We start from the raw sequence: 23,198 nt of genomic DNA, 5'->3' as shown, positions 1-23,198 counted from the left end.
CTGGGTATCACATGTGTTCTTGATTCAAACCCATTTCCATGTTGTTGGTATTTGCATTAGAGTGTTCATTTAGAGTCTCTCCTCAGTCATATCCCCTCCACCCCTGTAGTCAGGCAGTTGCTTTTCCTCGGTGTTTCTACTCCCACAGTTTGTCCTCTGCTTGTGGATAGTGTTTTTTCTCCTGGATCCCTGCAGATTGTTCAGAGATATTGCATTGCCACTAATGGAGAAGTCCATTATGTTCGATTGTACCACAGTGTCTCAGTCTCTGTGTATAATGTTCTCCTGGTTCTGGTCCTTTCACTCTGCATCACTTCCTGGAGGTTGCTCCAGTTCACATGGAATCCCTCCAGTTCATTATTCCTTTCAGCACAATAGTATTCCATCACCAGCAGATACCACAATGTGTTCAGCCATTCCCCAATTGAAGGGCATCCCCTCATTTTCCAATTTTTGGCTACAATTTATTTTTAATCTTATCTTTCCATAGCCCTTCATTGAATGTCATTTTTATTGCATTATGACCTGGAAAGGAATGCATTTAATGTTTTTGTCTTTCCTCATTTGATTTTGAGGTTTTTATGCCCTTAATACTTGGTCAATTTTTGTGTAGATGCCATATACACTGAGAAAAAGGTATATCCCTTTCTATTCCCATTCAGTTATCTCCAGAGGTCTATCATATCTTACTTTTCTAAAATTCTTTTCATTTCTTTAACTTCTTGTTTATTTTTTTGGTTGGGTTTATCTAGTTCTGAGAGGAGAAAGTTGAAACTCTCCCCACCCCAGTATAATTTTATTGTATATTTCCTCATATAACTCATGTAACTTCTCCTTCAGAACTCTGAATGCCATTTGGTACATATGTTTTGCCTTTTAGCAAAATGTAATTTCCTTCCTTTTCTCTTAATTATTTTTGCTTTTGCTTTGTCTGAGGTCATGATTGCTAATCCTACTTCAGCTGAAGCATAATAAATACTGCTACAGCCCCCTTACCTTTATTCTGTGTGTGTCTCCCTGTTTCAAATGTATTTCTTGTAAACAACATATTGTGGGATTCTGCTTTCTAATCCTCTCTGTTATCTACTCCTGTTTTATGGAAAAGCTCATCCCATTATCTCTGTCTTTCCTTCACACTTTCTCTGTCTCACTCTGTCTCTCTCCTTTTATTCTGTCCTTCCTCCCAAATGCTTTGTTTCTACCAACTCCTGTAATCTATCCTCCCTCACTTCCCCATAAAGACAAATTTCTATACCCATCTGAATGTGGGTGTTATTCCCTCTTTAAGCCGATTCCACTTAATACCAATCATCTAGCCTTTACCACTCTTGCTTTGTAACTGCTACTTGTATCAATTCTAAGACAGGAGGGAAGGGTTTAAAAATAAACGAACTTTATCACGAATCGGGCAGTTAGGGCTGATGCGGCCCTCCTCTCCTCGTTTTGTGGCTGAAGATAATGTCGGAGAGAAATTAAGCGATCTGCCCAGAGCCCCCACTCAGACTCGGCTAAGGCTTTTGTGGTTCTCATTTCTAACAATCACTGACAAGTTCCAAGTAAAATAAACCCATTTTCCCACAGTGTGTTATTTACAGGATTTCTGGGTTCCCCCTTTTCTCAGGTCCTTTGGAGTGGTGCTGTGGGAGCTGCTGACCGGGGAGATCCCATACAAAGACGTCGACTCATCGGCCATCATCTGGGGTGTGGGCAGCAACAGCCTGCACCTCCCTGTCCCTTCCACCTGCCCTGATGGCTTTAAGATCCTCATGAAGCAGACCTGGTGAGACGTCCTCCTCCCCACACAGAGGGCCAGGCGGGGCCTTGGGGGCCAATGGGTCCAACCCCCCTCCTTCTGCAGAGGAGGAAACTGAGGCTGGGCCGGGGAAGGGGCTTAAGCACGACCTCCCCTCCTGCTGCTGCCTCCCTTTCCTCCAATACCAAGAGCCAGCTTGGTGACAAGGGATGCTGGCATCTCTCCAGATCATGTCTGGCTCCAAAGTGTGGATCATCCCAGAGATGTCCGAGCTCAGGAAAGTGCTGAGGCCCCGTAGGGGCAGCTCTGCTCGGTAGAGAGGCATCCGGGTTAGGACTCAAGTCTCTGAGTCAGGAGACCCAGGTCAAATTTGACCTAGATAATGGCTGGTTGTGTGACGAAGGGCACACACTAAACCTCTCTGGGCCTCTGTGCTCCCAATGTAAAGTGAGGTTGGATGTGGTGACCCCAATGCCTCTTCCAGGTCTAGGTCTGTGATAGGAAGGAAGGGAGGGAGGGAGGCATTTATTAAGTGCCTACGGTGTGCCAGAAGGGCCACTAGATGGTACCCTAGATAGATAGCCAGGCCCAAAGTCAGGAAGACTCCTTCCTGAGTTCAAATCCAGCCTCAGACACTTAATAGCTGGGTGGCCCTGGGCAAGTCCCTTGGGCCTTTTGGCCTTAGTTTCCTCATCAGTCAAATGAGCTGATAAAGGAAATGGCCAACCACCCAGTATCTGTGCCAAGAAAATCCCAAATGGGGCCTCAGTGGATAGAGAGCCAGCCCTAGAGTTGGGAAGACCTGGGTTCAAATGTGGTCTCAGACACTTGGGCCAGCCTAGCCTTTGCCCATTTGTCTTAGAGTTGTTACTTACACAGAAAGTAAAGGTTTAAAAAAAGTAAAGAAAACCTCCAATGAAGTGACTGAACATCGAGGACCAGCCACTTCTAAGCACTTTACACCTATCATATCCTTGGTCTTCACAACCTCCCTGTGAGGTAGTGGCTATTATTATCATCCCCATTTTGGAGATGAGGAAACTGAGGCTGGCAAAGGTGAATAACTTGCCCCAAGCTATACAGACAGCAAGTATACGAGGCAGGATTTGAACTTGGGTCTTCCTGACTCCAGGTGCCCCTGAGCCCTGTAGCTGAGCTGAAAATGTTCCTCCTAAAACCGCCCCAGCCCCTTCGGTCCGGTCCCCTCCAGCTGGGGCCTCCCCATGAGCTCACAGCCTGTCTGTGCCTTTAGGCAGAGCAAACCCCGCAACCGGCCCTCTTTCCGCCAGACGCTTCTGCATCTGGACATCGCTTCAGCTGACGTGCTTGCCACGCCCCAGGAGACCTACTTCAAGTCCCAGGTAAGCCTTGGGACCCCGAAGCTCTCTTGGCCTTCCTGGTCCCAGTCCTGGCCCAGATCCTCCCCATCCATGCTGCCCTGAGCCCATAAGTCCACCGCCCCGCCCCACCCCCTTGACTTCCTTAGTATCTTCCACCTGGCTCTGTGCTGGTGAACCTATAGCACACCTGCCAGAGCAAGCTGCTCCCCTCCCCCTTCCCCCTGAGGATATTGGTCCCATGCCCAGCCCCTCTGCCCAGCAGCCAATGGGAGTGCTTCTTCCCTCCCCTCTCAGTTTGCCATCACTGGGTTAGAGGAACCTTTCCCTAATCCCCCCTCCCAGCTCTGAGCTCAGACAAACTGACCTTAAGAGAGAGCTTACCTGGAAGGCAGGAGAACCTGAGTTCAGGTCTATAATGGCCTTGCAACTGTGGACAAGTCTTTGAGCTCTAACTGCCCAGCTTCCTCTTCTGAAAAATGGGGACAATGATAGAACCTCCTCCAGGGGTTGTTGTAAGAGTCAAACGAGCCGGTAAGTCAGGCCAAGCAACTAGTAAGGCTCTATAAATGTTAGTTTTTGCTGTAGTCAAGAAGTCCTGAGTTCAGGTCCTGCCACTGGTACATACTGGCCTTGCAACTGTGGGCAAGTCACGTACCTTGGGACTGTTCTGGGCCACTCTCGGAGAAGTTAGAGAGGAGAGCAGCCTGCTTCCTACCCTTCCCAGAGAAGTCCCAGGCTTCGAGGGGAGGTCCTTGAAGGCATAAATTATTTCTGACTTGGCCTGTCTCAAAGAAGGACCTAATTACTGCTTCTTGGCTTGGCCGCATTCAGCCATTAGACATGAGTGAGGCAGTTCTAGGAAGACTCCCAATTTTCTCACCATCAAAGGGGCCTGCCTATGAGAAAGTCTCCCGCCCTGGTGTTGTGTCCCCAGCTGAGGGCGCCCCAGGACTCCTGGGTGCAGCTAGAGTTCTAACCGAGCCTCTGTTTCCCCTCCCACAGGCCGAATGGAGGGAGGAAGTGAAAAAACACTTTGAGAAAATCAAAAGTGAGGGCACTTGCATACATCGGCTGGATGAGGAGCTCATCAGGCGCCGGCGAGAAGAGCTCAGGTCTCCTCTCTGAGCTGCCCCTTTGTCTCTCCCTTCCCCAACCAGCTGCCCCCATGCCTGCTAAATCCCTCCTCCATTCTCCCTGATTCAGCGTCCCCAAAATGGCGCCCTGAGTACTTCCGGTGCCTTGGGGAGAGGCCACTGGGCCGTCTCCTCTCTTCCTGCCCATGCAGCCTCCTTCTGGGGCGCAGAATCCAGAAGAATGGCCCCCTGGGCTGCCCAGCCATTCCTCTCTTCCCTTTTTTCCTTTTAGAATATTTTGTTGCTGCTTTAAAAACCCAGAATGCCGCTCGCTTCCCCTCGGTGGCGGGGGTGTGGCCTGAGCCCCTTCTCTCCCTGTAGGCATGCGCTGGACATCCGGGAGCACTACGAGCGGAAGCTGGAGCGCGCCAATAACCTGTACATGGAGCTGAGCGCCATCATGCTGCAGCTCGAGGTCCGCGAGAAGGAGCTCATCAGGTGTGGGCCCGACCTCCCGGCCCCACCCTTCCTAGCGACGCTCTGCGTGGGCAAAGGAGCTTAAAGAGCCCGGGAAGGAGCCCCGGCTCCTCCGACCCCATCAGAGGCGCCCCACGGACGCCCTTCAGCAGCCTGGCGGCACCCTCCCTTCCCCCTCCCTCCCTTGCCAGCAGGTCTGGCCCCTGCCCAGGATGGTGTCTTCTAGGGGGCCCAAAGGCCCAAAACGCGGGGCCGCGGGGCCGGGGCTCCCTGCGCAGTGGCTGAGAGTCCCCGCCAGGCCCGGGGCTCACCAGCGATGCTTCACCTTCTTAACCAGGCGCGAGCAGGCCGTGGAGAAGAAGTACCCGGGCACTTACAAGCGGCACCCCGTGAGACCCATTATCCACCCCAATGCCGTGGAGAAGCTGATGAAGAGGAAGGGGGTGTCTCACAAGCCAGGACTGCCCACCAAACGGTGAGCTGCCTCGGCCTGGCTCCCACTGCCCTGGGACCTTCCAGGCCCCTGGGGTCCCCCTGCTCAGGGTGCACTGAGGACATGGAGCCCAAGACAGCTTCAGGGATTTGCCCTGGCTCACATGAGTTGTCGGTGGCAGAGGCAGGACTCGAACCCAGGACCCCCATTCTAGGTCCGCCCTTCTCTCTAATGTGTCACTGAGCCTGCCTGCCTGGGCCAGGTCTAGGTATGTGTCTATGACCCCTTCTCATAGATGCTAGAGAGGCTGGACGCCTCAGTCTTCCAGGCCAGAGCTACAGGGAAACCCGAAGCAGACCACAGCCACTCCCTGCCCTTGTTCTGAGGGTCCCTCTTTGGAGGGAGGCCTGTTGGGAAGGGTCCAGTGGGAGGCCGGGACTGCTGTGGGCACCCTGACATGTTCCGGGGGTCCCCAGGCGGTCTCCTGTCCCATGGTTCGAGCAGGGCCTCTGAATCTCCTTTGAAGAAGCCAGAACCACCTCTGGCGCTTCTCCCACAGGCTCTAGTCTTTCCTGGTCATTCACTTGATAACTGGCAGATTGCCGACCGGTCACCTCAGCAGGCTCCTTGACCCTGGGCGCAGGGCACCAAGCCTTTGTCCCGGACTCGGGCAGCCCCGAGTTTGGATTCTGCCTCTGTCGCTGAGGAGTCACGTGGTATGGGGCAAAGGCCTCAGTTTCCTTATCCGTAAATATTGTTAAAGGAGATAATCATCCTGGCGATGGCTGCCTCACTACAAAGACTTCCATTAGGTGGTTTGCCAGTGGTTAAGAGGCCATTTGTGGCTGCTGCATTCCTCCTCCTCCTCCTGGGCCTCCTCGCCTCTCCTTGTCTGTCTCAGAGGAGATTCTGGGTTAGCCATTCCGTTCCGTACTTGCCAGGCTGAAGACCCCTCGGCCTCGTGGGTAGAGAAACCAGCGGCAAAGTCAGTGTGAGGGATCCGAGGGCCAGAATTCTCTTACAGGCCACTGCCCGTTAGTGTCCAGGGTTGTTCTTGTGGGCGGGTGTCACCATCCTTTGGCCTCTTCAGGTAACGTCCGCCTTCTCTCCCAGGCCAGATCTCCTGCGCTCTGAAGGCATCCCCAGCACGGAGGTGGCTCCCCACGGGTCCCCGGTGTCTGGGAGCCCCAAAATATCGACCCCTGGAAGCAAAGGCCGATACCGCAGCAAACCCCGCCACCGCCGGGCAAATAGCAAAGGGAGCCATAGTGACTTTGTGGCCGCCATCTTGAAAAACCAGCCAGCCCAGGAGGCTTCCCCCCAGGGCACCCCCGCCTGTCCGCCTCCTCCTCCTCCTCCCCCCCTCCATCCTCCCCATCACGTCTCCCAGCCCCCCAAGCCCCCGCCCCACGAGCACCACCCCAGGCTCAACCTGCATGGACAGGACATCGCCAACTGTGCTAACAACCTGAGGTACTTTGGGCCTGCAGCGGCCCTCCGCAGCCCGCTCAGCAACCATGCCCAGAGGCAGGTTTCTGGCTCCAGCCCTGACCTCATCTCCACGGCCATGGCGGCCGATTCCTGGAAGCATTCCGAGCCCCAGGGGGGCCTGGCCGGCCCTTGGGCCTGTTGTCAGGCAGACCCCTATGACCCGTGCCTCCAGTGCCAGCCGGCCCCCGGCCAGCCCCGGCCAGCATCCTCAGAGCCAGAGGCCAAGAGCTCCGGAGTCCACCAGCCCGAGGCCCCGGCCCACGGGGGCCTCTACCAAGCCAGGCAGGGCTCAGAAAACATGGAGGACCCAGGCTTCCGTGGCTGCCCGTCCGTGCCCTCACTCAGCGCCCCCCAGCACATGACCCCTTCAGTGCTACCTCGAAAAACAAGACCCCTTCAGAAGGTAAGGCCGCCCTGCGCCCACCCCAGGCACTGGGCTACCGCGAGTCTCCCTTAGAAACAAAGCCCAGCGACCCTCTCCCTCCGCCAGGGGTCACTGGCACTTCGGGTCTCCTCTGAGCCCTGCTGGAGGGGGCCGAGGCCCACCGTAGAGAGGTACGAAAGCCCTTCCGGCCCGCGACCTCCCCTGAAAACGAGGGGATCAGCGCGGTGGCGGAGGAGCTCCCATCTGAGACCTGAGTTGTCGCATTCAGAGCTGGGAGGGACCTCGCAGGGGACGGCCTCGGCCTCCTCGGCCTCCTCCTCCAGATCTGATGCTGCAGCCTCCGGGCCTCGGGGGTGACGGCTTTTCTTTGAAGGTTCGTAGCAACTCCTTTAAGCGCATCTCTCTGTGTCTCTCAGAGCGGAGACGACTCTTCAGAAGAGGAAGAAGGAGAAGTGGATAGCGAAGTGGAGTTTCCCCGGAGACAGAGGTAAAGCATCCCTCTCGGGGCAGCCACAGGCCTCTTGGGTTTGGGACAGCTTGAGCTCAGTAAGAGCCCACAGCGCTGGGTCGGCCACACACCAGCCTTCGTTTGTAGACCCTAAAACCAGTGCCGTTTAGATTCTAGAGCAGAAGAGCCGCAATGGCGGGCAGTCAAATGACTTACCCAGGGTCACCCAGCTAAGATGTCCGAGGCCACATCTGACCTCAGAACCTCCCAATCCCCCGAGCCACAGCGCTCTTGCTGTGACAGATAGTCAGTTCCACCAACGTTTGTTAAGCTCTCACTGTGTGGCAGGGAGGTCCCGTGCCAGGTACCGGAGACAGGAGGGTCAGTCCTGCCCTCCAGAGCCTTCGTGGTCCTGGTACCACTTTCTTGGGCTTCACTAACCAAGGACAGAAAATGACCAGAGTCTGAAGGGCCACTGAGTCCTCTGAGGCGACAGTCGTCCCTCAAGCCTAGAAGGGGGAATTGGACCCAGGACCTGCCCTCGGCCTTTTGCTCATCAGGACTCCTTGGCCAGCCCCGCTGTGGTCCTGGGTGTCTCTCTAAGTCGGAGACGACGCCAGGCTCCCCGCAATCAGGAAAGAGGGTTCTAGGAACCCGAAGGCCAAACTTCTGATGTTTGAGCAGGAACAGAGGACGTCCAGGCCCTCAGTTATCCGTGTGTCCATCCTTTGTCCTTGATTCGTTGGATGGCCGGAATGGCTGCTTCCTGGTCGCCTTCAAAGGCTTCCTCTTCTTGCTCCACGGCTGGGACTCCCCAGACCAGTACTGGGTCCCTTGGCCACCCCTCCTCCTCCAGAGGCCGGTCCACCTCGAGAGCCCGGGGCCGCCTCTGCGTTTCCACTTGGCTTCCCAGCCCTTGGCATAGTGACTGCTTACTAAATGCTTTTTTCCTTCGTTGGGGAGGGCCTGGGCTCGGGGGCTGAGGGGCAGGAACTGACGGGGCTGCTGGGGTTTCAGGCCTCACCGCTGTATCAGCAGCTGCCAGTCCTACTCGACCTTCAGCTCTGAAAACTTCTCCGTGTCCGACGGAGAGGAGGGGAACACCAGCGACCACTCCAACAGCCCCGACGAGCTGGGCCGCAGGCTGGAGGACCGCCTGGCTGAAAAGCTGGAGGACCTGCTGTCGCAGACCCCGGAGATCCCCATCGAGATCTCCACCCAGTCGGACGGGCTTTCGGACAAGGAGTGTGCCGTGCGCCGGGTGAAGACCCAGATGTCCCTGGGCAAGCTCTGTGCAGAGGAGCACGGCTACGAGGTGGGGGCCCCCCTTCTCCCTCTGCCCCACTCTCTGGGGGTGGGCACCTGGGAAGCCTCCTCGCCTCTGCCCCATGCCGTCCTGGAGGAGCCTGGGTAGGAGCGGGCCTCCGGCTCCCTCAGAACAAGGGGGCCGAATGCCCAGGAATAACCCCTCCTCACCAGGCCCTTCTCGTTGTTTGGGTCCACAGAATCCCGGGCAACTGGGAGAATCCGACTGTGACTCTTCGGACGGGGAGTGCTCGGATGCCACCGTCCGGACAAACAAGCACTACAGCTCAGCCACGTGGTAATGACGGGCAGCCGTCGGAAGCTCTCCTCACTGTCCTGGCATTTCAAACCCACCCCCAGGCTCTGGCCACGCTGCTCCCTGAGCTGCCCCACCTTCCTTCTCCCCAAAGGCATCGGCAATAACCGGGACACGGCCCTTCACCTCACCAATCTCTTGGGGAAAACAAGTGGTGTCCAGTGGAGCTCATTCTCACCGAGCATTTCAATCCAGAATGGCAGGGATCTCTTTTATGACTCTTCTCGCTACTGTAACACGAAGATTTATTTTTGTTTGACATTTTAACACTTTGTACTGTAAAGAGCGAACTATATATGGTATATGTAGAGCTATACATAGAGAGACACAATAATTTGTTGCAAAAAAAATGAAGAAGGAAATAGAATTTAGGAGAAATGTCCCTCGGAGCCGATGGGGCCAGGAGTTGTTGCTGCTGATGGGACGGGGGACCAGGCCTTGGGGCCCTAGCCATGACAGAAAAGGCAGAGCAAAACCACATTGAAAATCACAGCAATATCCGCCCCCCCAGGCTGAACTCCCAGCTGGAAGAGGGCTCAGCACTCCGGGTGCCGAAGGGCCCCCTTCGGCCCGCTGGGTTCTCCTGTGTGAGTGGAGGCTGATTCGGTTAAGTGGCCTCTGGCTCTCGGGTTCTCACCCAGTGTTCCTGGGAGCTCGCTGGCCTCTCCAGGTCTTCTCTGGACAGGCCCACTGACGCTCTGCCCCCTGCCCACTTTGCCTGGGGAAGGGGCAGGGGCCGCTGGGCCTGAGGCTCATGAAGCCAGGATGCACACACACGCTGCTCTCCAATAGCAATTCCCAGCCCCCTCCATTGGGTTCTTATTGATTCTTGACTATTTAGAGAGCCTCGGGGACCCACCAGGGCAGGCTTTAGTCTACAAGAGCCAGGCAGCATGGGAAATCAAGCCGTTGACATGAGATTCCCTATTGTCCCCCCTCTCCCCGTCCCCAACCCCAAACGGAATTTGATTGTAACAATACTCAAAGGACTGGAAGGAAACGTGAGCAGAGCTCGGAGCCTGGAAAGGTTCCGTCCTTACCTGTCCCAAAGGTGAGGCCCAACCCGCCTTCAGGCTAAGGCTTTGGGAGCCTTTCCAAGGGGTCTTCCTGATGCTTCAACTAAAGAAAAAGGAAGGAAGAAATGAACATCAGGACAGACCGGTGTTAGCCTGGGTCTCATCGTCTCTCCCCCATCGCTGTCTCTTCTTTCTCTCTTCCCCCCTCCCCCCTCCTCCCCACCCTCATCTCGGCCTTTCTTCCCCTCCAGACCTAAGAAGTGAGGTGGATTCGGGCAGCGCCCTGCCTTTGTCTATCCGGGTAGAAAAGTGGTTTCAGATGAAGATAGTGTCATTCCCTCCACACACACCCCCACATGTGCACGTGTGCACGCACATGTGTTTTACACACACACAACCCTCCTGTGGGTCTCACCAGCCCAAGAAGGCATGGCAGGAGGGCACTTGGGGCCAGTTTCCTTTACTCAGTGGGTACATCTATTTGTTTACACATAATGTTGAGACATTGATTTTAATTTCACGGCTATAATTCATAGCCCTTAGATAGGATCAAGGAACAATGGCTTTCCTTCTCCATAGAGCAGTATTGTACAAGTTAAATTATTCCATTTTATAAAATTTCTGTAGCTGGACTACACGGAAGACCTTAAGTTATGGCATTTTTATTATTATTTGATTATTTTATTGTTATCATGATCATTTTTCTGTCGATCAGAAGGTTTGGTTTACAGTGGAACACAAATGATTGCATATTTATTACTGACAGTGAACTGTGTGATTTTATAAAGGAACAAAAGCAGCCTAGCCGCAGTGCGTGACTGATCCTTGTGGGTGGCGCTGGTCCGATAGCTAAAGCCCCAATCGCCCGCGGCCCCTGGATCCGGCCTGGCGACCACGGCAGGTCGGGCATCTCCCTGAAAAGCCTTTGCTCGGTGCTCTCGTTGGGCGAGTGAGCGATGGCCAAGCAGCTTCCAGACTGAGAATTCTCTCAAGCTGAGAGGAAACCCGCTGGGCTCCCATGGAAAGCAAGAAGAGACGTGCCCAGTAACCCATCTGGCCTATGAATGGGATAGAGCAGAACACTGTGTCCCAGGGAAATAAATGGCAATAAAAGTCCTAATTTTCTTCCCTCCAACCCCAGAATCATACTGACTACCTGATGTCTTGGATCAAGGGAGGAGGGGTGGGGGTGGGGGGAAATCCCACAGACAACAGCCCAGTCGCCCACCGGATCTGTGAGGCTGGTAATCAGGTGAATGCTGTGCCTGGCAGAGAACTCGAGACCTGCTTCCTAGAACAGAAGAGCCCGTCATCTCCCCACACCCAACGTTTCCCACCTAACCCACAACTTTGAAGCCAGTTTATTTCCTCTGGTTCCCCCTTCCATGGCTGTAGAGAAATAAGCCTCCAGATTAACCATCTTAAAGGTTTGTCTTCCTACAAGGCTCCTTCGGGGGCCCTTCCAAACTCTCCCCATCTGGCTCCCCTCAAGCACAGGGAGGTAGGATTGTCAGCCAACCATCCCAGATCCTTTGGGATTCTGGGTCACCCACTGACCATGTGGAAATGCAGTGTCCCTTTATGTGAAATGTGCCCACGTTTCATTGGGGAAAGAGCAGGCCTCACGGCAGGATAAGGCCACGAGTTGTCTGGGGCTCTGCAGATGGTCTTAGACTCCAAGTCAGCCGTGGAAGAGACATCAGGAGCCTAGCCCGAGCCCCGACCATTGACAACGGAGCCCCTTTGGAAGGAAGCTCTCCATGTTAAGTCGAGTGTATTTTTAATACATTTTATATATATGTATATATACACACACACATATATATATATACATTTATACATTTCTTTATGTCATGGGAGGGGAAGGTCCGGATTGGACTCTTCCTTTAATAAATAAAAACAAGGAAACCATCAAAGGCAGCGCCTCATCTGGCAACGTTGCACCAAATTTCCATTTTCGGCTTGGATTTTTTAGAAATCTTTTCCCTATAAGCAGCAGCAGGCCCAGTCCTCATCCCGTCCTCCAGTTTGTCCTCTTTTCTTCCACAGCCCAGCTGAATGCCCCCACTGACCCCAAGGATAGGGCTTGGCTTCCTCAGTGGGTCCCCCACAGCTTGGTTTTTCCAAGCCACAAACTACGCCCTTTCAATGGCATCCCCTTGGAGGTGTCATGTGTTGGTTCCTCTACAGCCCTCTTGAATTTGCTCATCTTCCTCCTTTCCCCCGGATGACCATTCGTCTTCCCTTTCGATGTTCTCGGGGCCCGAGTGGCCCAGGACAGACAAGTGTTAGTGGAGCTTTTTTCCCCTCCAGTCACACCATTCCCTAGACTTGTTCCACTCTCTCGTCCCACACTATGGTCTTCTCTTTCGTATTCTGAGATCTGAGGAGAGTTGGGTTGGCCCTACCCCATCTGGTGTGGGGCAGGGTTGCCCTGGGACCCCCTTCCATCCTCGCTACCCCACACGCTGCTGCTAAGTGGTTGTCATGTGGGCTCCTTCCCGGAGAGGCCTGGACCTGCTGGGCAGAGTTCCCAGAGAGCTCTGCACCGCCTCACTCATGACTTCTGCAACGGGTCAGCCAACCAGCATTGAAGGGCCTGCTGGGTACCCGTCCCAGAGGCAGACACAGCCAGCCGCCTCGAGGGGGCGCATGGAGCGTGTGTGCAAAGGCCCCCAAAGGCCCCCGGGCCCTCCATGGAATGAGAAAGGGGGAGCCGCCACAAGAGTCTGTGCACGGTGGGCTGGAGGCCAGCCTTGCCCTGGCTTCACAGAAGTATTGGCCCGTTTGGGGTCGCACTGCTCTCCCTGGACGCTGCGCAGATCCCCCCCAAGGCCTCCCCAGAACAGCCCTCGGATGGTGGGCGCATCATCCCCAAAGCTAAGAAGCAGGCCCGTTAGCCGGTGCCAGCCCCTCGTGGTTTCTGGGGAACGCGGGGTGCCGCCTGCGGAGCCCCCGAGATCCCCCCCACCCCAAGAGGCCCCAGGAAGGCCTGCACACACTCGGGGGATGCAGCCCGGGATCACACCATATTGCTGACATCCAAGCCTCCTCTCCAGTTATCCCATCCTGAGGCCTAGAAGCAATCACGATGCTCCCTTCACTCGGCCATCGATTGGCCCTCCCTGCGGGCCTGTGTCCTGCTCTTCCTGTGCTGCCCCTCACCCAGCCTCACTTCCTGGGCTGCCCCGTGTGAGCAGCGGGACCCGGAGTGACCATCAGAGCATGGCCTAAAACAAGCGTCCGGAGCTTCTCTGGCCTTGTCTTTTCCCGCCAGGCCTCGGTCCTGTGGGGCAGATGCCAGTTCTCAAGGGAAGAGGGGAAGAAAGGCCTGGGGGTTTGGTGCTTTAGACTGGCTGGAACAAGGCAGGAGGGATGGAGGCCCCCATCTGGCCAGGCTGGCACAGGCCTTTGCCCCCCTTTGCCCGCTCCCTGCCCATCTTCCAGAGACCAGGCGGCCCAAGTTCCCGCTTCCCGACAAGGAAACGGAGGGCCGCGGAGGCAGGCGCTGGCCAAAGGCCCACCTAAACTCGATTGTCCTTCGGGGCAGTGAAAAACGTGCCGGGCTTCCTAGGGCGGCTCCACGAAGAGGCTCACAAGACAGGCTAAAGTGCGCTGCGGAAGGCCCGGATCTCCGCCAGCCTGCCAGCCGGCTACCATTACAGAGAGTGGCCGGGAGGCACCACGAGGTGGCCGATGGAGGGCCAGGCTCGAGCCCTAAAACCTGGGTTCGGGTCCCTCGGCTGCACGGCCGCTCTGAGCCTCAGTTTCTCCATCTGTAAAAACGGGGGCACTTCCTGGGTTTTGTAGGCCCCGGGGCCAGTGACTGGGACCTTAAAGCACTGAGAGGCAGCCGTGACTGAGGACAAGCACAGAAAAGACATTTTGCGTTTATTGAAGAAGCTGCTCTGTGGCTAGAGGAGTCCCAGCTGGCCACAGCAGCCCCCCGACCTGAGCAGTGACGGCCTTCGCCGGCTCCCCTCTTCCGTCGCCCCCGGCCGCCGGGACAGGCCGACCAGCGGAGCCTGGACCGCGTCTCCCCCTCCCCGGCTCTGCTGGTCAGGCTCCTGGGCTGGGCACTCCGGGGGGCCGCTGGGATCCAAGGACAGAAGGGGCCCTGCCGGACCCCCCCAGAGATGGGGCGTCCCGGGCCCAGGCGGGTCCAGACGGGCCATCCAGAGCCCGAGCAAGCAGTCCACATGCGGAGCGCGGCCGAGCCGAGCACGGCCGTCCGGTCTCCCTTCCTGAGGCGTCCCAGCGGCCCTCCGTGTCTGTGGCCTGGGCAGCGCCCGTGTCCCATCCGTTGAAACACGGATCCCAGCAGTAAAACGTAATTAAAAAATCGAATCCTTGCTAAAATCATTAATGGCAAATAACGGAAATCAGACGGTGCGGCCAGTTTGCTCTGATTGTCTCCAGCCTCACAGGAAAGGGACGGAGAGGGCAGCCAGGGGCGTGTGGGGCTCCGGGCGGGGGCGGCCTCGGGGCTGGGAGACCTTGGGCAAGTCTTTCGCCTCGATTGTCTCGCCTTTGCCCATCTGTCCTAAAGCTACAACGGACAGAAAGTGCGGATGAACAAGGTGTTTAAGGGATGGCGGAGCCCCAACCGGGAAAAGCCCGTCACACATCCGGCCCCAACTTCCGTCTGAACACCTGACGGCCCCAAGACCGGAAGAAACCTCCCAAGAGAGGAGGAGGAGCAGGAGGAGGCCGTGGGACACCCTCGGGAGAGCTCGGGGGATCCGGGCCACCCACGAACGGCACGGATGGAGCCGAGTCTGGGAAAGGAGGCGAGCGGAGGGCCGCTGCTCGCTGGGAGACCGTGCAGGGCCCCCCAAAGCACGGGCCAGAGGCCGCTGGAGCCCCACTTCAGAGGCCCGGCGAGCTCCAGGGCGCCATCCCGGCCCTCGAAGTGCGGCTCTCCCCGACGGTCTGGTCTCGTGCCCTGGCCGCCCCCAGGCCCCTCCCGGCCCCCTCAAAGGGGTGCAGGGACACGGAGAGGTCCGGAAGCCCCCAGCCGCGAGGCCGGACGGGCCGGCTCCGCTCACGTCTGCTTCTTGCTGGGTCCCAGCTGGGCGCTGTTGGGTCGCTCCAGCCTCAGACGTGTCCGGCCGAAGCGTTTGATCAGGCTTCCGGGGATCAGGGCCACCAGGGCAATGGCCAGCAGCTTCAGCGCCGTGGCCCACGAGAAGAGGTCGTCCAGGGACGTGACGGTGGACAGGATGACGCCCGTCTGCACGCAGATGAAGTTGTACGGGATCAGGCCTGGAACAAAGCCGAGAAGGCCCCCTGGAAGCCGTCCTCCCTGGGGCGGCGGAGGGGGACGACCCAGAATCCTCGGGGCCCTCCGCTCCGCCGGGACCCGCCGCCTCTGGGAAGGGGTGGAGGTGGAGACGCACTTCTGGGCTCTCTCTGGAGGGTGTGACCGGGGGACGGGCCCAGAGGGGACAGGAAGGGGGAGCAGAGGGGTGGCTACCAGGGCTGGACTCCGGCCCCCTCTGTTTCTGGGGGCTTCGGTCCAGGGCGGTGTGTGTCGCGGAGGTCGGGACTCTGGATCCCTCCCGTCAGGCCTGCTCCCCCGCTTCTCGCCGAGGTCCCAAGCCCAGGCCCGGGGGGACCACGGACTCCCATCTACCCCTTCTGGGCATTTGCCCAGGACACGCCTGCTGCCCCAACAGTGTTCACCCCCCAGACACCGGCTTCTCCTCTGACCCTATTTTATCCGTCAGCCCACCCTGCTTTGAAGGGGTCTCCTCCGGGGGGTGCCTCCTCCGTTTGGGTCCTGGCGGTGCCTCTGCCGCCGCTCGGGCCTCCCCGGCATCCTCCCATGTTCTCGGGCCCGGCCTGGACGCCCTCTCCGGGGTGGGTCGACCCCCCGGCGGCCCCCACGGCCCAGGCCCGGCCTCGCCCAGCTTACCAATGAGGATGGAGAAGAAGAACTGCACGATAGGGATGTTCAGGATCGGGGACGAGAAGTTCAAGAACCAGTTGGGTGTCATGGGGAAGAGTCTCAGGAAGAGCAGGAAGAAAAAGAGGCTGTTCCTGTTGTCTTCTACCTACCGACAGAGCAAAGGGGGCCGGAGAGCCGGGGACAGACAGACAGACAGGGGTCAGAGCGCGATGGGGAGGGGGCCGGAGAGCCGGGGACAGACAGACAGACAGGGGTCAGAGCGCGATGGGGAGGGGGCCGGAGAGCCGGGGACAGACAGACAGACAGGGGTCAGAGCGCGATGGGGAGGGGGCCGGAGAGCCGGGGACAGACAGACAGACAGGGGTCAGAGCGCGATGGGGAGGGGGCCGGAGAGCCGGGGACAGACAGGGGTCAGAGCGTGATGGGGAGAGAGCCGGGGACAGACAGACAGACAGGGGTCAGAGCACGATGGGGAGGGGGCTGGAGAGCCGGGGACAGACAGACAGACAGGGGTCAGAGCACGATGGGGAGGGGGCCGGAGAGCCGGGGACAGACAGACAGACAGGGGTCAGAGCACGATGGGGAGGGGGCCGGAGAGCCGGGGACAGACAGACAGACAGGGGTCAGAGCACGATTGGGAGGGGGCCGGAGAGCTGGGGACAGACAGACAGACAGGGGTCAGAGCACGATGGGGAGGGGGCCAGAGAGCCGGGGACAGACAGGGGTCAGAGCACAATGGGGAGGGGGCAGGAGAGCCGGGGACAGACAGACAGACGGGGATCAGAGCACGATGGGGAGGGGGCCGGAGAGCCGGGGACAGACAGACAGACAGGGGTCAGAGCACGATTGGGAGGGGGCCGGAGAGCTGGGGACAGACAGACAGACAGGGGTCAGAGCACGATGGGGAGGGGGCCAGAGAGCCGGGGACAGACAGGGGTCAGAGCACAATGGGGAGGGGGCAGGAGAGCCGGGGACAGACAGACAGACGGGGATCAGAGCACGATGGGGAGGGGGCCGGAGAGCCGGGGACAGACAGACAGACAGGGGTCAGAGCGCGATGGGGAGGGGGCCGGAGAGCCGGGGACAGACAGACAGGGGTCAGAGCGCGATGGGGAGGGGGCTGGAGAGCCGGGGACAGACAGACAGGGGTCAGAGCGTGATGGGGAGGGGGCCGGAGAGCCGGGGACAGACAGGGGTTAGAGCGCGATGGGGAGGGGGCCGGAGAGCCGGGGACAGACAGACAGACAGGGGAGGGTCTGAGCCTCTGCTCTGCAGTGGCTACGCAGAGACCCAGGCAGTGGCGGGGGTGGAGGGGGACAGACAAGGCAAGGACTCAAGGCCACCTTCGCTCTTGGGACAACGAGAGCATCCATTCTGCCCCTGGCCTGAAAGTCTCAGCCAGGATGGAGAGGCCGGAGAGAAAGGCTGCGAGGTTCTCGTACAGGCAGGCCGAAGCCTCACAATTTGGGGTCAGACGGCCTGGGCTCACCATGACCGGGTGGCCTCTGAGGAGGCCCACCAGGACCCCCGGCTCTGCTGCTACGAGGCCTCGGCTGATTAGGGCCCTCCTCAGAAGGAACTTCAAATTCACTGTGAACTGAGGCAAGCCCTCTGGGTGAGGTCAGAGCCCTCTGCAGAGGAGGACGGGGAGGCTGCCTGCCCGCTGCCTCCTGACGGAGGACAGACAAGCAGGCGGGGGGTGGGTGGAATGGAGACGCAGAAGGACCCATTTTCAGACATGGCTTATGTAGGGATTTTTTTTCAACCTCATTAGGCCTGTTCATGACAAGGGCTTGATTGTTCTTCTGTTTTTTAAACCCTCATTTTCCATAGGAGAATCAATACTCAATATTGGTTCCAAGGCAGAAGAGTGGTAAGGAAGGGCTAGGCAATGGAGGTTAAAAGACTTGCCCAAAGTCACACAGCTAGGAAGTGTCTGAGGTCAACTTTGAACTCAGGATGTCCTGTCTCTAGGCTTGGCTCTCTATCCACTGAGCCGCCCAGCTGCCCCCGACTGTCCTTTTTTCATGGGAGTGACGGACCCATCATAATGTTACCCCAAAAAAGGAGAGTCATAAAAGCACTCCAAAGAAAATGCACAAAAGAGAACATCAAGATGTTTGGAAGAGATGCAGAGAAGCAGGACAGCCTGGAAGGTCATTTGGGACATTCAGCGTCCACTTCTTTCTTAAGGCAGCCGTATGTGGTCACAAGACGGGTGTCACCTATAATCCTCCTTTCCTGTTCTACTTTGTGGATGGCAAAAATTTTTTCTGGCATTTGTTCATTGAGTGAAAAATAAAGCAGAAATGTTTAGATGCCAGTCATGGGCCTCCAGTCAGCGAGTGTCTATGAGGCTGGCTGGCACACGGTAAGGCATTCGAATACTTGAAGGGCTAATGCTTCCTGGCACAGCCACTGGCCCAGATAACTTGGGTCCAGAGGAGTGGCTCTAACAGGCAGGAATGCGGCCAGCCAGGTTAGGAAGAAGTCTAAGAGCCTCCTGTGTTGGGCTGCACATCAGGACTGTGATGCCTGGCAGGGCACCCAGGGTCCCCGGAGCTTGGCTCTGTCATCTGGAAGAGGAGCAAGAGGCTGCAGAGGGGAATTCTCCCTCAAGGTCTCTTCTTGCCACAACACACTGAGTCTTGCTTTTCCACCCTGAACATTTGGTCACCCCAAGAACAAAGCCCAGGCGCCCTAGGCTTTAGCTTCCTTACCTTTTTTTGCAGCATGGCCACCTTATCCGGGAAGTAGGAGATCACTAACTGTTTTCCAAAAGCCCTGGACAACAGGTAACAGCAAGTAGCGCCCACTGAGGCCAGCACACAGCACAGGATGAGTCCTATCCATGGTCCAAATAAGGCCCCAGCCAGAATGTTCTGCAGAGAAAAGGCCACAGGCAGGCTAGGGCAGGACCAAAAGGCAGACTCCATCTCCACCCTGGGCTAGTGGCAAGGCCTTCTCTCGGCCTCAGTTTGCCCCTCTGTGAAAGGAAGGGGGTGGACTGAATGGGTCACTTCCAGCTCTTATCTTAGATCCTTCAAAAAGCAACTACCTCTTGTGTGTTCTTCAGACACCAACCTAGCAAAGATCACTACTCAAGTCCTACTAAGCCCAGCCTGCCCCTGCCAGAAAACCCTTCAGAGAGCTCCTGGATCCTAGAAGGCTTGGAGAGGCCCTCAAGGCTGGGCCTGGACCATACCAGCCAGCCAGCTCTTGGCAAAGGAACCTGCTTTCCTCTGCTCGCTGGGGAAGTCCACATATTTGGAGGCCAGGGAGGGAAACAGAAGCCAAACATTGATTCCTGGACAGGGACCATTTCAGTCTCAAGCAAGGTCATTCCTGAAAATGTATCCCAATGGCTGACTGGGGAAGTGCAGGTCAGGCCTGCTTTTCTGAGACTTATGGGGCCTCTCGGCAGAAGTCAAGGTCTATGGCCAGGGACATCTTTGCTTTCCACTGTGGCGACACCCTGGGGCCAAAGGGAGGGAGTTTTTTCTATACTCTGCTCTCCCCCGTGCTGAGCTGGGGATCTCAGAAGGGGCAGAGGGATTTACCAGGAAGCTGGAGCCCGGGATAGCGAAGCACTGTTTATAGAGGTAGGCACTGCAGAACAACAACAGAACGTAGGCCTGGTGTTCCCCCTTATAGTCCTGCAGAAACTCTGAGAGCTCTCGGAGCTCTTCCAAGTCCGAAGGAAACTTGAGTGCCCTGGGAGGATGAGGAGAAAAGGGATGGAGACTGGAGAGGAAGATGGAAGATGGAAGCCCCAAATCAGAGATGGGGAGATCATGTGACACCAGAGGGAAGGGTGAAGGAGTCAGGAGACCTAGACTCTGGTCCTGGCTCTGCCAATGGACAAGTCACTCATCTGTAAAATGAGAAGGCTAGTGCTAACTTCCTCCCCTTCCAGGAAGGAGATGCCTTCAACGATACTGAGAGACACCAGCTCTGCATCTCATTCCTACAGGATTCCTGGGGCTACTGAGAGGTTAGATGATTTTGATACATGGCAACAATATGCAGACCTGAGTTCAAGTTCTACCTCTGACACATACTGGCTGAATACATCCTGAGCAAGTCACAACTTCTCAGCCCCCCAGATAAGTCTCCAAGACCATCAGTTCTAAAGAATGTACTTTGGGAGAGGGGGGTTCTTCACTCCAAGAACAGCACAAGTTCCCTTCCTCTCCCAGGTCCTGTCACCATTAATAAAGGTTCCCTCCTAAGCCTAACACCGTCACAAAGTGACTCCTTCCTCTTCCCTCATGACACTGGCCAGATGGAAGCTGGACTCTGGACTCCAACCAAGGGTTCTAGGGTGAATAGTTCAATGATGCACTGGCCAGGGCAGGCTTTGAACCCACTATCTAATCTGAGCAAAGCCCTTCCTTCCCACAGGAATGTCTTCTGGGTTTGGTACTGATGTAAAGTATGATAATGGGACGAAACACAAAAGAACAGTAACAGGCTTGTCCTTGTTTGGTTCTAAGGTGATACTGCCCCCTTCATGGGAGATAGGAATGGGAAAGCTGGACCCGTGCCTGGCCCTAAGAAGCTAAGGGGCTCTATCTGGGGTGAAACAACCAGAAAGGGCTCAAGGTAAAATTGAGCACCAGCTCTTCTTGACTCTCCAGCCCCCCACCAGAGGTTCTTAACCTTTTTTTGTGTCGGGGACCCCTCTGGCAGTCAGCTAAACCTAGGGAATCTTTTTCAGAAGACTGGATTAAAATGCAGAGAGTTACAAAGGCAACTAGTTATGGGGAGATAATTGTTTAAAAAAAAACAAATTCATGGACCTCATATTAAGGACCACTTATATGTCATCCTCTTTGGTAAGAGTAACTGTATTAGATGGGGTACTGCATATAAAGCACTTTGAAACATAAGGTTAGCTATGACAATGATTTTATGAATTCCTTCTGATTCTTGTCTATGGCCACACCACCCATTTGCCCCGTTCCATGTGGAGTTAAGCAGGATCAGGGCTGCTTAGGACTTAGATGGGAGACTACCTGGAAATAGGTATGGGTCATTTGGGGTTCTTTTTTTGTTTGGTTTTTGGAGAAGTGTGGGCTTGGTGCCAAGAAGACCTACGATCAAATCCTATTTCACACACTTCCTACCTGTGTGACCCTGAGCAAGTCACTTCACCCTGTCTGCCTTGGTTTCCTCATCTGTAAAATTAGTTGGACAAGGAAATGGCAAACTCCAGAATCTTTGTCAAGAAAACCCGCAATGGGGTCCCAAAGTGATGGAACAATAATACTTATTATTATTATCCTAGTACTATGTTCTTGAACACAGCGACTGGGTGACTGCAAGATTTTCTCCTTAAGTTTCCCCATCCAGTACAATCTCCTTAATATGAGGTTTCCTGGGAGTCTGGGCCCAGCAGCATCCTGGCTTTCCTTTGTCAGTGTTCAAATGTGGTGACATCAAACACCTGAAAACAGGAGGGGGAAGGAGGGCAGCCGGGGGTGGCATCATGGATCATCAGAGACAGAACTGCCTTTAAATGACCAGATTCAAGCCAAGGGTGGGGAAGTGTTTGCCCAGGATCACAGAGCCAGCATTCGAACCTGGCTTCTCAGAATCCTTGGATACAGCAGGAGCTTAATAAATGCTCTATCAATCATTCGTCCCATCCCAGGCCCAGGTTGAGCAGCAGAGACTAGGGAGATACCCTGGACTGCCCAGAGAGGGGAGGCATTGGCTCAAGGTCATACAGTGCCAGGGGCAGAACTTGAACTCAGATCTTCAAACTCCTCATGATGCAGGGAATCAAAGGGAAGGGGCCACCACCGGAAGTGAGGGCAGGCCTGGCCCTCCGGAAGTGGAGGTGGAATGAGTCTCCTGCAGGAAGTGGTGGCAGAGACGATCTAAGACTCCCCTACCAGTCCCCACCCCCACGACCCAGGTTCCTTTCCTACCACTCCCGCCCGGCCTGATCCCCTCAGGGTACCTAGGGCCTGGCTCCTCTGCCTCGTCCCCCTCTTTGCCCAGTCCATCCTTGGGTCTCGGGTGCCGCGGCAGCCTGACGGAGAGCAGGTACAGGGAGAAGGTACAGACGGCAAAGACCAGGACGAGGCCGAGCAGGGGCCGCATGGCCGCGCGCCTGCGCCCGGACTTAGTCGGGACCCCTGGACACCTCCAGCCCAGGCCAAATGAAGACCTTTGACAGGCAGGGAGGGGCGGAGTCCGGCTAGAGCTGGCCCCTCCCCTCACTCCCACCATCCAATCTAACCAATAGAAGGTTGCCCCAGCCCACCTTGCGCCATTTCTAACCAATGGGAGGTGAGGGAGGAGTGAGCTGGAGGGCGGAGCAAATACATGCTTGAACCTGATACAGTGGGTTCGCCCCCTGCCAATCCAGAGCTGACGAATAGGAAGAACGCCTGGGAGAGAAAGCGCGGAGCCAGGCTGCGGCGGACGCCCTCCGCCTCACCACACCCGTGGCCTCAGCCCATTGTAGGCTCCAGTCCTGCCTGGGGATGCGGGGTCAATCCTAGCTCCGCCCCTAACTCCTAACCACTGGGTCCAGTTCACCACCCCCACGCTGGTACTGAGTTTGTGGACTGGGCCACTAAGCGGTGGGTGGTGCTTGTTGAGGCCCGCCCACCATGGGGCGGGGCAGAGAGCACATGGGAGCGGCCGATCGTTTGGGGCCCAATTTTTACAGTCTTTGGTCCTGACTCTAGGGCCAGACGGTGAAACTCAGGGCCAAAGGGGTCACTCGGAGAGTCAGACAGCAAGCCAGGATTTCTGATCCCAGCCCTGCGGCCTTTCCTCACTCCTGCTCTGGGTTCAAATCCTGCCCCAGGGAGTTACAGCCTCCCTGGGCCTCAGACTCTGGGGCCTGGGCCCCTTTGCTGCTCCACATTGGAGAGGGGGAAGACTTCCAAGACCTTCTTCTGGGGTCTCTCTTGTCTTCTGTCCGATGCCCCCTTCTAGCTCAGGTCATCTGAGAGGGAGTAGATTAGACCTGGTGGCCCACTGGAGCCCATCAATGCCCATCAGTCCTTATGGCAGGATGAGACCTTTTAAAGATCTTCTGGTTGTTGTTCAGTCCTGTCTGGCCCTGTGAGCCATGGCGCACCAATAGGGTTTTCTTGGCAAAGAGGCCGGAATCGGGGCCACACAGCTAAGGTGTCTGAAGCTGCATTTGAACCCTGGACGTCATGAGTAAGGGCCCAGCCCTTTATCCATCGAGCCACCCAATGCGGGGACCCTGCATGCTGGCGCTT

At 56.6% G+C, this 23,198-nt stretch overlaps 2 protein-coding genes across 10 annotated transcripts in view; one reads left to right on the top strand and one right to left on the bottom strand.

Annotated features, from left to right (window-relative positions):
- The window catches only part of MAP3K13 (mitogen-activated protein kinase kinase kinase 13), a 210,427-nt gene extending 199,255 nt beyond the window's left edge, over positions 1-11,172 (top strand). For 6 of the 8 annotated variants that reach the window (XM_001364072.4, XM_056819876.1, XM_056819877.1 and 3 more), the window contains 9 exons: positions 1,622-1,780; positions 3,006-3,114; positions 4,096-4,205; positions 4,548-4,664; positions 4,981-5,118; positions 6,190-6,970; positions 7,369-7,439; positions 8,418-8,715; positions 8,906-11,172. In XM_001364072.4, coding sequence (XP_001364109.3) covers positions 1,622-1,780; positions 3,006-3,114; positions 4,096-4,205; positions 4,548-4,664; positions 4,981-5,118; positions 6,190-6,970; positions 7,369-7,439; positions 8,418-8,715; positions 8,906-9,007 — 1,885 coding nt within the window. In that variant the 3' untranslated portion in view covers positions 9,008-11,172. The remainder of the gene's footprint in view (positions 1-1,621; positions 1,781-3,005; positions 3,115-4,095; positions 4,206-4,547; positions 4,665-4,980; positions 5,119-6,189; positions 6,971-7,368; positions 7,440-8,417; positions 8,716-8,905) is intronic. The other 2 variants (XM_056819879.1, XM_056819880.1) reach the window with 1 other exon arrangement.
- Positions 11,173-13,911: 2,739 nt separating this feature from the next.
- On the bottom strand, positions 13,912-22,189 carry TMEM41A (transmembrane protein 41A). Of its 2 annotated transcripts, none has more exons than XM_007486198.3 (5): positions 21,917-22,189; positions 19,509-19,662; positions 18,669-18,830; positions 15,955-16,093; positions 13,912-15,302 (listed from the first exon to the last, which is right to left on the bottom strand). In XM_007486198.3, the coding sequence occupies exons 1-5, from the start codon at positions 22,186-22,188 to the stop codon at positions 15,082-15,084; spliced, it is 948 nt and encodes a 315-aa protein (XP_007486260.2). In that variant the 5' UTR covers position 22,189; the 3' UTR covers positions 13,912-15,081. The 2 variants fall into 2 exon arrangements, with proteins under 2 accessions (XP_007486260.2, XP_016284945.2); XM_016429459.2 differs by having other exon boundaries at positions 19,509-19,692; positions 21,917-22,153.
- Positions 22,190-23,198: the final 1,009 nt, after the last annotated feature.

The sequence above is a fragment of the Monodelphis domestica genome, chromosome 2 (genome assembly GCF_027887165.1).
Source record: "Monodelphis domestica isolate mMonDom1 chromosome 2, mMonDom1.pri, whole genome shotgun sequence".
NCBI classification, from domain to species: domain Eukaryota; kingdom Metazoa; phylum Chordata; class Mammalia; order Didelphimorphia; family Didelphidae; genus Monodelphis; species Monodelphis domestica.
This window is presented reverse-complemented; position numbering and strand designations above follow the sequence as displayed.

What these genes read in the sequence shown, in the direction of transcription:
- TMEM41A (XM_007486198.3), bottom strand. Translation starts at nt 22,188, where the DNA reads ATGGTGGGAGTGAGGGGAGGGGCCAGCTCTAGCCGGACTCCGCCCCTC. An exon ending in TCCCGGGCTCCAGCTTCCTG is followed by an intron (nt 18,831 to 19,508) that starts GTAAATCCCTCT and finishes TTTTCTCTGCAG; the next exon opens with AACATTCTGGCTGGGGCCTT. An exon ending in CTTCTTCTCCATCCTCATTG is followed by an intron (nt 15,303 to 15,954) that starts GTAAGCTGGGCG and finishes GCTTTGTTCCAG; the next exon opens with GCCTGATCCCGTACAACTTC.